The 13884-nt window shown below is 39.1% G+C and overlaps 1 protein-coding gene across 1 annotated transcript in view; it reads right to left on the reverse strand.

Moving 5' to 3' along the window:
* Nucleotides 1-613: 613 nt before the first annotated feature.
* FTO (FTO alpha-ketoglutarate dependent dioxygenase) overlaps nucleotides 614-13884 on the reverse strand; it is a 613541-nt gene continuing 600270 nt past the window's right edge. Inside the window, exon 9 of the mRNA XM_068260512.1 lies at nucleotides 614-795. Within this exon, the coding sequence (XP_068116613.1) occupies nucleotides 708-795 (88 nt within the window). The 3' untranslated portion in view covers nucleotides 614-707. The remainder of the gene's footprint in view (nucleotides 796-13884) is intronic.

Below are 13884 nucleotides of genomic sequence, written 5' to 3' on the forward strand. Positions count from 1 at the left end.
TCTGCCAGCAGTAAAAATGTCACCATATGATAAATGTCAGAATGTAAATCAGGGAGAAGAAAGATTTTACAATGGGCAAACACTGACTAAATCATTTATACATAATTATTGTAAAAATGAAGAACTTTTTTTATTACATTATTTTCACAGGAGTTCCTCTTTAAATGACAAGACAATATACTCTGTACAGCGCTGCTGAAGATATCAGCGCTATATAAGTACTAAATAATAATACAATGCTGTCAATTGAAAATGTGTATAGGAACATATTTACAAGAGAACACACAGATTAGAGATTTCCTTATCACTGAGTTTATTGTCTATCCAGGAAGCTGGACACACGGAGGCGACAGCAAGTTACGAAACTAAAACCCCTTTCAGGACTCCATAATGCATTAAATGAAACATTTGAGGTGCTAGTATTAGTATATTTTTTCTACATAAATCACTAGTGAGCCTACATCTGGAGTCAGGGAATCAGTTTTGCGCTCCACAATTCAGGAGATTTAGAATAGATAGTAAAACAAGCAACTCATTTAATCAGATGGATGCAAGGTCTCATTTACCAGGACAGGTTAGCTTAACTGGAATTATCTGGTTATGAAAAATTGTATTATTTGTATTTAAAAGCACTTGGATGCTTTCCTCGCATTGAAAGGCACCCGCAGCTATTATTACATGGTGTAGGATGGGATTCCTTAATCCAGTCAGTGGGATAGTATCTGCCCTTGTGGATTTATTTTCCTGTACTTGATGGATGGATGAACTTGATGGATGCATGGCTTTTTTGTCAACCTAGAAAATTAAGTAAATATGTAAAAAAAAACAGTCAGTTTACACGTGCATCTAAAATGATATTCACTGTAGATTATTTCCCAAATAACAGATAATCTGGTTGTTTATAGATGGGGTCCTGCCAGGGGTGTAGCTACAACTCACTGGGCCCCATAGCAAAGTTTTTGCTGGTGCCCCCTAACTACCCATAATCAAGGAGTCCCCCATGACCCAGCAGCTTTCTCTGATGGTTTAGCCTTCCCTGTGTCCCTATGGATTTCCCTAATCTTTCCCCTGTAGCTTTCCCTAGTGGTCACCCACATGCCCCTACAGCTTTCCCTGGTGGTCTAGTGGTCCCCCAGTGTCCCTATAGCTTTCCCTGGTGGTCTAGTGGTCCCCCAGTGTCCCTATAGCTTTTCTTGGTGGTCTAGTGGTCTCCCACATGCCCCTATAGCTTTTCCTGGCGGTATAGTGGTGGTCCCCCACATGCACCTATAGCATTCCTTGGTAGTCTAGTGGTGCCCTGTAATCTTATAGTTTTCTCTGTGGTCCCTTTGTGCCACTGTAGCTTTCCCTGGTAGTCTAGTGATCCGTCTATGGCCCTATATCTAGTCTAGCCTAGTGATAAGTCCCCCCCCCCCCCCCCACACACACACACACGTACGGTATGATATGTACTTTGCTTGGGCATAAGTGATTAGTGTTTAGGCTGGTAGGAGGTGGCACTTTCCCCCTTCCTTAAACTTTCCACCAGCTTGCAGACAGTCAGGGGCTGGAATCAGCAGTGCACACAGCCTGGATCAGCACTCTCCTCAATGGACGCTGGTCCCACTATATCAATGACTCCTCTGCTCTCCACTCACTGAATGTAAAGCTCCTCCCTAGCCAGAACTAAACACTAATTGTTGGGCCCAACCACAGAGGTCATAGTCCCTCTCCACCTGCTTGCTGCTGCATCACCTTACTGTGTTAGTGGAGGTGGGGGGGCATGGATGTTAGTTGGGTGTTTGGCACTGGGGAATGGGGGGGAGCTGTTGAGTGTAACAATACACATCATTTTATTAGAAAAAACCTAAGCCATCTGTGTTCACACAAAAGTAGAATTTGGTATGTGAAATTGAGAGATAACACCAGTACAACAATAAGGGGAACACTATTTGGATGCTGTCCCCACATCTTCCCTTCCCCCCCTTTGAAATGGAACCAATAGCAGCCACTATAACTCCTATGGTGATCATTGCACCTGCTTTAAGATCCCCAATAATCTTCAAAGGATAGTGTTGTCAGATTAACCTATTAACTGTGCCTCATTATTTGTAATGTCTAAATTGTATGTTACAAAATCAGTTTGTAAAGGCAGCTCCAAATATGGACAACTCCAAGTCTAAATATATATATTTGTGTCAAATCCATTTAATCTAAAAGCATTGCAGTCCAAATCACATGACTTATTCCAGAACCTGTTATTGAAAGGTGTTCTCATTGTGTCTTATAGACCTTTAAAAGATGTAAACCAACTTGGCATGTGATAGCCCTCACATAAACTCAAATGTATACAGTATAATGTCCTTATCTTTGGGCTTGCTTATAAAGAGCAACTCATAATTTATTTTGAGTGTGTGTTTGTTTTTGTGCATCTTTCTATCTATATATGTTTGAATGTACATGGGATGCACCCATGATAAGTATTTCTGTCTGTGTTCATGTTAAAGTAGAATTCAGTATATGAAATTGAGAGATAACACCAGTACAACAATAAGAACACTGTTTGGATTCCCCCTATCCATGTCTAGTGTGTCGAAATGACAGAATCAAAACTCTCCAAATACACATATAAAAAGGGAAATATGACTAAAATTACTTTTAACCACTTTACCCCCGGCGGTACGAATTTCTCCGTCCCTTTTTTCCCTCCTAAAAAACCAGGGATGGAGAAATCCGTACCTTCCGCGCTCCCGCCGCTGTCCGCGCTACCGCCGCTCGTGCGCGCGCACCCGCCGCTCATGCACGCCGCCGCCCGCTTGCCCGGAGATCAATGAACGGGAAAATCCATTCCCGTTCGTTGATCTAAGCCCCCACAATGATCTGCTGCTTCTTTCAGAAACAGCGCGATCATTGTGAGTCTCCCAGCCTCCTACTGCTTCCTGTAAGCGTCCTTCCGGTCGCTTACAGGTCGCATGTAAACATACTCACTGTGGCCATCTTGTGTCCAAATAGTAAACTACACCCTAATGCATTTTACACATACAAATAAATTGTTTTACATAATAAATTAACTCATTACCTCCCACACTCCCCAATTTTTTTTTTTGGTAATTTAAAAAAAATATATATATATACAATAAAAAAAAAACCATAAATAGTTACCTTAGGGACTGAACTTTTTAAATATTTATGTCAAGAGGGTATAACACTGTTACTTTATAAACTACGGGCTTGTAATTAGGGATGGACGCAAAACTGAAAAAAATGCACCTTTATTTCCAAATAAAATATTGGGGCCAAACATTGTGATAGGGACATAATTTAAATGGTTTTATAATCGGGAATAACGGGCAAATAAATTTCATGGGTTTTAATTACAGTAGCATGCATTATTTAAAAACTATAATGGCCGAAAACTGAAAATAATAATTTTTTCCCACATTTTTTCCTATTTTCCCCATTAAAACACATTTAGAATAAAATAATTCTTGGCATAATGTCCCACCTAAAGAAAGCCTAATTGGTGGCGGAAAAAACAAGATATAGTTCATTTCATTGCGATAAGTAATAATAAAGTTATAGACAAATGAATGGACGGAGCGCTGAAAGGTGAAAATTGCTCTGGTGGTCAGGGGGTAAAACCCCTCAGTGGTGAAGTGGTTAATTATATAAAAAACTTACTGTTTTTTTATCAACCTCCTCCACATAATTCTATGTCAAACATAGATTTTCTTTTTATCTATGATTACACAGCTTGTACTGAGTTTATTGAGGAGGCATTTTTTTTTCTGACACTAAAATCAGAAAAAAACTGCCTCCTCAATAAGCTCTGTACAATCAAGCCCTACATCTTGTAAAAGGCTAAACATGCTTGATATTTCTTACCATTCTCCCATTCCTTACAACCACAGCACATTGGAGAACTATTATAGTGGATGACCCATTGACTTATCATTGATTTGTGTAATAAAACATTTACTGCCTGGAAGTTATTATTATAATTTTAAAAATCAAAACTATGTAAGGCCTTTCATGTCATTCAACACATTCTCTACAGTGTCAAAGAGACACTGTCACTTTGCTTGGGGTGGCTTTTGTGCCATTTGTTTCTCCTATTGCTGCTCATACCAAAATATTACAATATTTCTTCAACCGTTTCCGCCACTGAAACATGAGCCTCATGTCCGCTGGAGCAGCTGCTAAAGCCGCAGGTAGGTGATAGTCACATCCCTGCAGTTTGGGGTGCTGTGCACGCAATCGTGCAGGCAAATGCCGGCGATTGCGATGCTACCTGCAACAGGGGAGATTGACTGCATGGGGACAAAAGTCCCCTGAGCCAATCCATTCTTGTCCGCTGAAAATAAACACTGTTTTTGTTCAAAAACAGTGTTTATTCTTAAATAGAGCCGCCGTGCTTCCTCCTGCCGCTGATTTCCACTGCTTTCCGCCACCGATCGTTACATTTATGAATGGGAACAACGTTCCCATTCATTAATCTCCTCGCAGGCCAGCGTGATCTCAGGATTCCATTGAAGCCTGCATCACTTCCCTAGTTACAATGAAGCAACAATGTGTGTACCTATTGTACATGAAATAGGAAGTACTTAATGGGGACATCTTGAGGCCAAATAGTAAAATTACACCTATAGGCATTAGGGAATAAACATTTTTTTTTTTATTATTATTATTATTTAGTATTTATATAGCGCCGACATATTACGCAGCGCTGTACAGTGTATATATATATCTTGTCACTAACTGTCCCTCAAAGGAGCTCCCAATCTAATCCCTACCATTGCCATATGTCTATATTATGTAGTGTAAGTACTGTAGTCTAGGGCCAATTTTTTTTTTTAGGTAGCCAATTAACTTATCTGTATTTTTTGGAATGTGGGAGGAAACCGGAGTGCCCGGAGGAAACCCACGCAGACACGGAGAGAACATACAAACTCTTTGCAGATAGTGCCCTGGCTGGGATTCGAACCAGGGACCCAGCGCTGCAAGGCGAGAGAGCTAACCACTATGCCACCGTGCTGCCCATAATATGTATGTGAAGAGAGTATATTATTATTAAATTATGGGGTTGAAATTAGTTATGGATGTAAAACTGAAAAAAAAATGCACCTTTATTTCCAAATGGAATATTTGTCCCCATACATTGTACTAGGGATAACATTTTAACGTTGCAATAACTGGGATAAATGAGCAAATAAAATGTGTGTATTTTATTTACAGTAGCATGTATTATTTTAAAATTATAATGACCAAAAACAGAGAAATAATGACTTTTTTCCATTTTTTTTGTTATTCCTGGTAAAATGCATTTGGAATAAAATAATTCTTAACAAAATGTACCCAAAGAAAGCCTAATTGGTGATGAAAAAAACAAGATATAGATCATTTCATTGTTATAAGTAGTGATAAAGTTATTGGGGAATGAAAGCGAGGAGCGCTGAAATGTGAAAATTCCTCTCGTTCATAAGGTGAAAAATACCTGCGGGCTGAAATGGTTAAACTACAATATTTTTTATAAGACAAATGGTGGTTGGAAGTAGTGAGCAAAAGGAATTTAAGGCATGGACAAGCAGAGAAACATGAACAATACATATACATACAGATAGATGAGAAATGTTAAATGAATAAAACAAAATAGCACCTTCAAAATCCTCCAACCTGACTATTAGTGGTGCCATTCACATGTGGCACAATGGACAGGCTAATTAAAAAATTATAACCATATAGGCTCAAGAGCTGACAGTCAATGAAACAAGCTTAAGTATGTGGTTCATGCAAGAAGGCCACCAACATTCCTAAGTTGAAGTTGCCGCTGCATTTAAGAACAAGTTTACATTTCTCAAAGCAAGGCTAAGGTCTACATACGTTTTACAGACACAAATATGTACTCTTGGATCATTTGTCTCAGTAAATAAATTAACAAATTAAATATTTTTGAATCTTTGTATATTTGGGTTCTCATTAATTAGTTAGGGACTTCTATAATATACAGGTCCCAATTTAGATTATTTTATGTCGAGTTAAGGGCAATTCAACATGGTTAAAAATATATCATCACTTTACATTATGAATATTGTGCAGTTTTATAATTGTAATCTATGAATTTCCTTCACCTTAAAGGACAACTATCGAAGTTAACTAAAATTCTAAATGCCACATATATTTCCAGTAATTACTAGCAAATAGCAATACAAAGGCTTGTTTTCATCATTTCATGTTTTATATGAAAAAATGACATTATAGAGAACAGTTCTCACTGTGGGCATTTCTATGGAGAACTTTGCTTTATACAATTACTGTAAGACCTCATGTACCCAGGCTTTTAACAATAGTTCTGACATGCTGACACCAACTGCAGGTTGACTAGAGGTCAGCTGCACTTTGACAGTTCATTTTCAGTTTGAGTTAAAGGGGCACTATGGCCAAAAAATTTAAAATTTAAAATATGTGCAAACATATATAAATAAGAAGTACATTTTTTTTCCAGAGTAAAATGAGTCATAATTTACGTTTCTCCTATCTTGCTGTCACTTACAGTAGATGGTAGAAATCTGTCAGAAGCGACAGGTTTTGGACTAATTCATCTCTTCATAGGGGATTCTCAGGGGTTTATTTATTTTCAAAAGCACTTAGTGAATGGCAGTTGCTCTGTCCTACTGCCAAAAAACTGTAGCGAGCAGGGAAGCTGGCCAGCATCATTGTTTAAATCCTTTTTAGGGGATATCTTTATCCTATATAATAAAATATAAGTGTCCCTGTGTCTTTCCCTGTGTCAGTGCTTTGCACTTCTGTGCATGTCAAGCACTAACAGGCGTTGGAACTGGCTTGATAAAGCAGGGGCGCTCCCCTGGGAAACGCGTCACATTAAAGTTTTTAACACAGCCTTTGCATATCATTGCGGATAACACCGCCTTGCTTTGCAAGCTGTTTTCAACTTCTACTACACTCACAGCCGGGGAATCAGGCTCGTACCGGCCGAGCGCAGAAAAACGTTTACACGCCCACTGCAGCGTGTTCCAAACAACCACCGTGCAATCCCGACCGGATCACCATCCAGGACCGTGAGGATATTCATGCAAGCCAGGTCCCCGGCATAAGAGGGACACAAGCGTGACAGCTAGAAAACCTATATAGGTTTCTCCAGCCTCGACAACCAGGTGGGACCTTTCCTATAGGGCCTAGAGCCCTCACCTACTAGTATCACAGTGTGCGCTTTTTCTCCTTTCTGTCTCCATATCCCCTAATTAGCCAGTGGTGTATTATTATTGTGGCCTTCAGGGCTCTTTTACATTACATGTGTTTTTGATGCAATTTTAAAAAGCCCTGCATGCTGCTTTTGTTCTGCATTTTTCTTCTTGTTTTGCATTGTAAATTAAAAAAAAACAGAATTGCAAATCACAGTGTAAAAGAAGCCTAAACACGGTCACCTGGTTGCAATGGAAACAGAGGTGCCAGCAGATCATAGGTACAAACAGATAAAAGTTGAGGGGGGGGGGGGGGCAAGGATGGACTTACCTCCCCAAAACCAAACACAACAATTATGTATGGTTTAAACAAGATTTAATTCGTACTCCAGACCAAATACAACGCGTTTCATGGGTCTCTAGCCCACTTCCTCAGGCAATAATACAGATAGGAGTAACTCAGAAGTTGTGTAGCCAAGTACAGCGCCTCTGTCACCTGGTATCACATTGTCTGGACTTGGCTTTAATTGATCCTGTTTTCATGCTGTCCAGTATTCCAGCACAGAGAGTACTCCACCTAAGCGACTTTACTATTTGTTTGATTAGTTTATTTGTATCAAATAGTGAGCGCTGATTAATACAATCACAAAGCTGAAACAATTAAACCAGAATAAATCAAATCAATTGCTTTTCATTTTTTCAATATCCTTTGTAATCATTTTAAAATGGATTGAAAGTTACAATAAATAATTTCTATGTATGGCTTACAGTGAGTATTAGAAATCCCCTTCTTCATTTGTCTTCATTTGTCCAATGTGAATGTATATGTCAGAGTTTAAACTACTTCACCTCTAAGGGTTTTTTCAATTCAAAATCCAAAGCAATTTTCACATTTCAGCACTGCTTCTATTCATTCAGCAATAACTTTATCACTACTTATCACACCTACATGATTTATACATTGTTGTTGTTTTTTTTCATAAATTAGACTTTCTTTGGGTGGTACTTTTTGCTAAGAATTATTTTATTTTGTAAGCATTTTAAAAGGAATAATAAGAAAAAAAATTAAAATTAAAAAATGCATTATTTCTAAGGTTTTAGCCATTACAGTTTTAAAATAAAACATGCCCCTGTATTTAAAACCTACATTTTATTTGCCCATTTGTCCCGGTTATTGCAACATTTAAATGATGTCCCTAATACAATGTATGGTGACAATATTTTATTTGGAAATATAGGTGTATTTTTTCTTACTTTATCAATAATTACAAGCCTTTATTCGCAAAAATAACAGACATACACCCTCATGACATACATATTTAAAAGACTAAATCCCTATGGTAACAATTTATGTATTGTTGTTTTTTTATTCTGTCACTTTGGCTTTTTTTTCTTTTTTTCACAAGTGTTATGTGGGTCAGGAAGGGGTATAACGGTTTAATAGACTTTCTATAGGCATTGGACATTTGTATTGTAATATTTTTATTGTAATTATTTTTTTATAGCCACTTGATATCCTAAAAGCATTCCAGCCAGCAGGAAATGACAGTTTATTTAATTTACAATGGAATGACTACAGTTGCTAACTGCAACAGTAATCATTCTATATTACATATTTAGATTGGCTTTGGGAACATATGTTTACATTCACCAATCTGTGCACAACCACATGATGCCTCGGGCACATGCATGAACTAAGTTCTGAACAGAGAGGGACAAGTATCTAAGCCACTGGAAGCTGAAGTGCAGTTTTGAAGGGATGTAGATACTCGTCCAGGAGGAGGGTAAGTGGTTAAAATGTAACTGTGCCTTCTCCTGGCACACATATATCAAAATGTGTTTTCTGTGGGACATAATTATAGCAGTTTATCACAAGCGTAAATGACAGTAGGGTTAGCTTTTCTCTACAACTCAGTGGTAGAATTTCTGTTTTTCCTGGAACAGTTTTTAGGTTAGTAAAAGCTCTGAAATTACCACTTTGCCTTAGTCAAATATTGGGAAAAGCAGCACATCATGAGAAATAAATCTGTAGAGCAAAGTTCATAATCAAATTTGCAAAACATTGATATAGAAAAAATATAAAGTCTGTATTTTTGTATAAAATGATTTAAAGGGACTCCGAGCAGTGCAGAAACTATGGAAAGATGCATATCATTTTAAAGCTCTCTTTCTCCTCTTTCTAATGATATATAAACCACCACCCTACGCCTTTTAGTTTTCGCTATTTTCGCGATTGAAATTGCCGCGGCGGCGATTTCAATCACAAAAATAGAGAAAACTAAAAGGCGTAGGGCAACGATTTAAGTGTCGTCAGAAAGAGGAGAAAGAGAGCTTTAAAATGATATCCATCAAGCCATAGTTATATTGTATTACACAGGGCGACTTTTTGTCAAAGTCAGCAGCTCCATTCAGCAGAATGGAGCTGCTGACACTGGGAAAAGTGTCGTCCTGTGTAATACAATATAACTATGGCTTGATGTATATCATTTTAAAGCTCTCTTTCTCCTCTTTCTGACTACACCTAAATCGTTGCCCTACGCCTTTTAGTTTTCTCTATTTTCGCGATCGAAATCGCCGCTGCGGCAATTTCAATCGCGAAAATAGCGAAAACTAAAAGGCGTAGGGCGGCGGTTTATATATCATTAGAAAGAGGAGAAAGAGAGCTTTAAAATGATATGCATCTTTCCATAGTTTCTGCACTGCTCGGAGTCCCTTTAAGCATCAAAAATCAGGGTATGACTGGTCTTACCATGATTTATATGGAAGGGTTGCTGCACTAAGAATGAGCTCACCAGCCCTGGCAATGCCTCTTTTGTATGGAAATATCTTCAGTGGCAAATCAGAGGATTTGAGGCTTATTTGCTAAGGCACTATAAATGTGTCTGCTGCACCAATACATTTACAGTAAGCAGATATATATTTTTACATTTTTTTCCTGACAGCCCGGGCCTGCACAATAGCCCAGGGGCAATCATGCACAAGTGGCTCTGTGCTACTGCACAGTCACAGACCTTCTTGCACCTGTGCACTGCTGTCACACTCATGCACAGGTAAGAACTATTCAACATATGGTAAAGGTTCAGAGGCTCTCAGATTTGGAACAATGAGCTTCAAGAAATTAGAAGAAGCCTGTTGATTAACCAGTGGCTTCCCTCTATTGAGGAGGGTATATAACTTTAATTGAGAGATTATGTTTCCCAATATTTCCAAGAATAAGAAACAAATGGGAAACAAAAAGACCAGGAGCCAAATGGTGCAGTATGTCTACATATTTGGTCTACAAACAATAGTGTGATTTTATACTCACAAAGATAGGTTGCAAGAATTACAACCACCAACAGGGCCTACAGTAAAAGATGTCTGCTCTTGTGCGGATTTTCCAGGTACTGTGGTACAGGACTGGATGGTCACACTCCTAAGAGGTTTTCTAGGGCCAAGCTAAAAAAAACATACCTCCCAACTGAGGTTTAACAGAGTAAATAAAGTTTTAACACAATAAGTAAAACACTATTTTGGAGGTACCTACTGTAACAAAACACATAAAAAATGTTTATAAAGGAGAAGCAGCGTTGGTCTTACCTCTCCTGAAGATTCCAGGAAAACTGGAATTATACATATATATTAAGCACTATAATGTCCATTAATATAAATAAATGCAGACTTCCACATTTTCTGTCCGTCTTCTCCAGGAGAGGTAAGACTAACATTACCTCTTCTTTTAAAATTGTTTTAAGTATTTTATTACACCAGTAGTTCAAATAGTGCTTTCTGAGTAGAAAAGGTCCATGGCACTTCTGTTCTGGGGCTGCTTCTAATAGTATGGCAGTATGTGCTCATGTGCAATAGTAGTTCAAAAGGAAGCAATTATGGAAACACAGAGAGGAAGCTGAGCACTTGTCCAAGAGCTGTTATTTATTCGTGCAGCATGATACAGCAGGGTGTAAAAAGGCAAATTAGTCACATTAATAGTGAGTGACAAAAGCAGTGTGGGGCAGGGTGAGTACCAGGCACAGGTGGACCGTCATACGGCCACTCCGCATTCACCTTTTTTAGCCATTATTTATTTGTGCAGCATAATACAGCAGGATGTAAAAAGGTAACTTAGTCACATGAATTTTGAGTGACAAAAGCGGTGTGAGGAGGAGTGGGACACCAGACACAGGCAGACCATCACAACAGCCATTTTGCATTAGGTGTCAATTTCTCCTGTGTGGTCCAGGCTTGGAGGGTGGCTGGGGGAGTCTGCTCATGAATGTGGAGCTCTGCTGAGCTTGCTGTCCCTAACTTGTGTCAAGCAGGAAGTGCACATGTGGGTTACTATATGAACATGTACACAAAATGTGCAATACGTGGAGCTGGATAAACATATTGGGCCATATGCAACTCACTTTTTCACCTGACTTTTCTCCCAGGAGATAATTTTTCAACTTCGATTTAAAATAACTTTTCAGCACTTTTCAATTAAAAAAGTACCAAAAGTAGTTGAAAAATTACTATCAAAATTATTTTGATTATTTTCTTGCTTTCTGGTGGCTTAAAAGGCATTTTACTGACAACTTTAAAAATATCACCTAGGAGAAAAATCAGGTGAAAAAGTGAATTGCATATGGCCCATTGTGTTAATCAGAGTACTGCAGGCATGGCAATCTGAAAGAAAATGACTTAACTGCGTACTCCAATACTGTGGCTACATGTTCTACATTTCTAAACATAAGAAACAGTGGAGCTAAAAAGCCCAGGGAAAGAGGAGACCAAGCAAAGAGGACACCAAAGGATCAGATGGGGGTTAGAGAAATGTAGTCAGCTTGTCATCAATACAAGCACGGTTTTGGACTCACTAGCCAGTGTGGATTAACCTGGCACCATCGCACAATCAATCATTGCTGATACTGGAACGAGGTGGCAGCATTTGCCCCAAAACCATGGGAGTTGGAGGAACCTGTATTTAGGGACCCCTAGAGGGGTATATTTACCCCTTTGTGCCAGGAGTGCGAGGGGCTGCTCCGAGCCTAGGCATCCATTGCCATTTGGTGTGGTATGTTGTGTCATGATAGTATGACTATAAGAATATCTCCAATACATCAACACACCAAATTAGTTGGATTCACGCTCTTTATTGAGCCATCAGTATCCACAAACAAGACAATTGTTTTGGGGGCCTCGCAGAGTGCCCCTTTATCAAGGCGTGTGGTTAACCACACACCTTGATAAAGGGAACCCTGCGAGGCCCCCGAAAGAATTGTCGGCTACTTGTTCGTGGATATTGATGGCTCAATAAAGAGCGTGATTCCAACTAATTTGGTGTGCTGATATATTGGAGAAAGACTTTGCCAAGTGACACAGCCTAGGTCACAATATCAAGCACTCAACCTGACACAGAGATGTGCCCATTCACAGCTCCTTTACGACCGACTATAAGAATAGACAAGCAATCCACTTTCTATAACAAGACAGTTGCATGTAACAGTCACAATCACAGTTATTATTGTGCGAAGACCAGTAGTCACATCTGTCAAAAAAAAAGCAAAGGAATGTCCAAGCTACAGCCTCATCACCTATAGAGACAGGCCCAGAGAAGAACTAAAGAGAAAAAGGAGAGCATGAAAAAGACAAAAGGGATGGGACAGTAGGGAACAACTAAGCTACTGAAGCCAATTGGCTATGACAAGAATAGTACTAGGGACCACTATCCTGCCCTATTGGGCATTTAGTACTTATTTTGTTTGGAAAGGAGACCTACACCTCTAAGAAACAGTCCTTGTTGTTACTGTGTCTGGAAGGGGAGACCCTCTCCAGTCCAGCAAATTATTATCAGGTTGGCTTTGCCACCAGTGTTGCTCGGATGTATTCCATGATCACGGATTAGCCATGATTCACAAGCATTTTTTCACTATTTGGCTTTGGTATTCGATGACGTGAATTGAATTAGAACCACGGAAATCGGCCACGGCAAGCCGTGATTTCGAATATTCACGGTCGTGAACACGTCGCAGAAAGCCGTTGTTAGGACGTGATTAGCGGAAATGGGCGGAAATAGGTGGAAATTACTTCCCTGGTCCAATCAGAGGCCCCAGCCAGGCCCTAGCAACCAACCATAGGAGGGGAGGCTATGCCCTCCCCTCCTCTTTAAAAGGTGGCGGCCATTACAGAGCTTCAACCTTGCTAGACTGTGTGGCACTGAGAGAACAACTCCGGGCCATATTTCAGAAAGCAAGAGTGTCTGTTACTGTCAAATCCTAGCGTTTTCTTTTTGATCTCGTTCAGAGAGAATAAAATCCACAAATTGCATATATATTCAATACAAAATATGACTATACAATTTCAAACATTAATACCAGAGCTTATAGATAATCCAATATTAGCCAATATATGATCTCTTACTAAATCAGGATCAACATAGTCCTGAGCTTCAAGCCAGTTACACCATATCTTCTCGAACTTTTCAGAAGAATGTCTGCGCGCATACATCATTTTTTCAAGTTTTAAAGAAGCATTTACCTGAACAATCCACATATTTAAACAGGGAGGGTTGGACTTTTTTCACAGTTGAAGAATCAATTTTCTAGCTATAAAAAGTGATCTAAGAATTGCAGTTTTTGTATGTTCAGAAATGCCTCCATCCTCAAAAGAGCCCAGAATACAAGCTAGATCAGTGCGTCGGACTGTTGCTTGAAATACTTGATCTATAACATCCAGGACGCTCCCC

This window comes from Hyperolius riggenbachi, chromosome 11 (genome assembly GCF_040937935.1).
Source record: "Hyperolius riggenbachi isolate aHypRig1 chromosome 11, aHypRig1.pri, whole genome shotgun sequence".
NCBI classification, from domain to species: Eukaryota; Metazoa; Chordata; class Amphibia; order Anura; family Hyperoliidae; genus Hyperolius; species Hyperolius riggenbachi.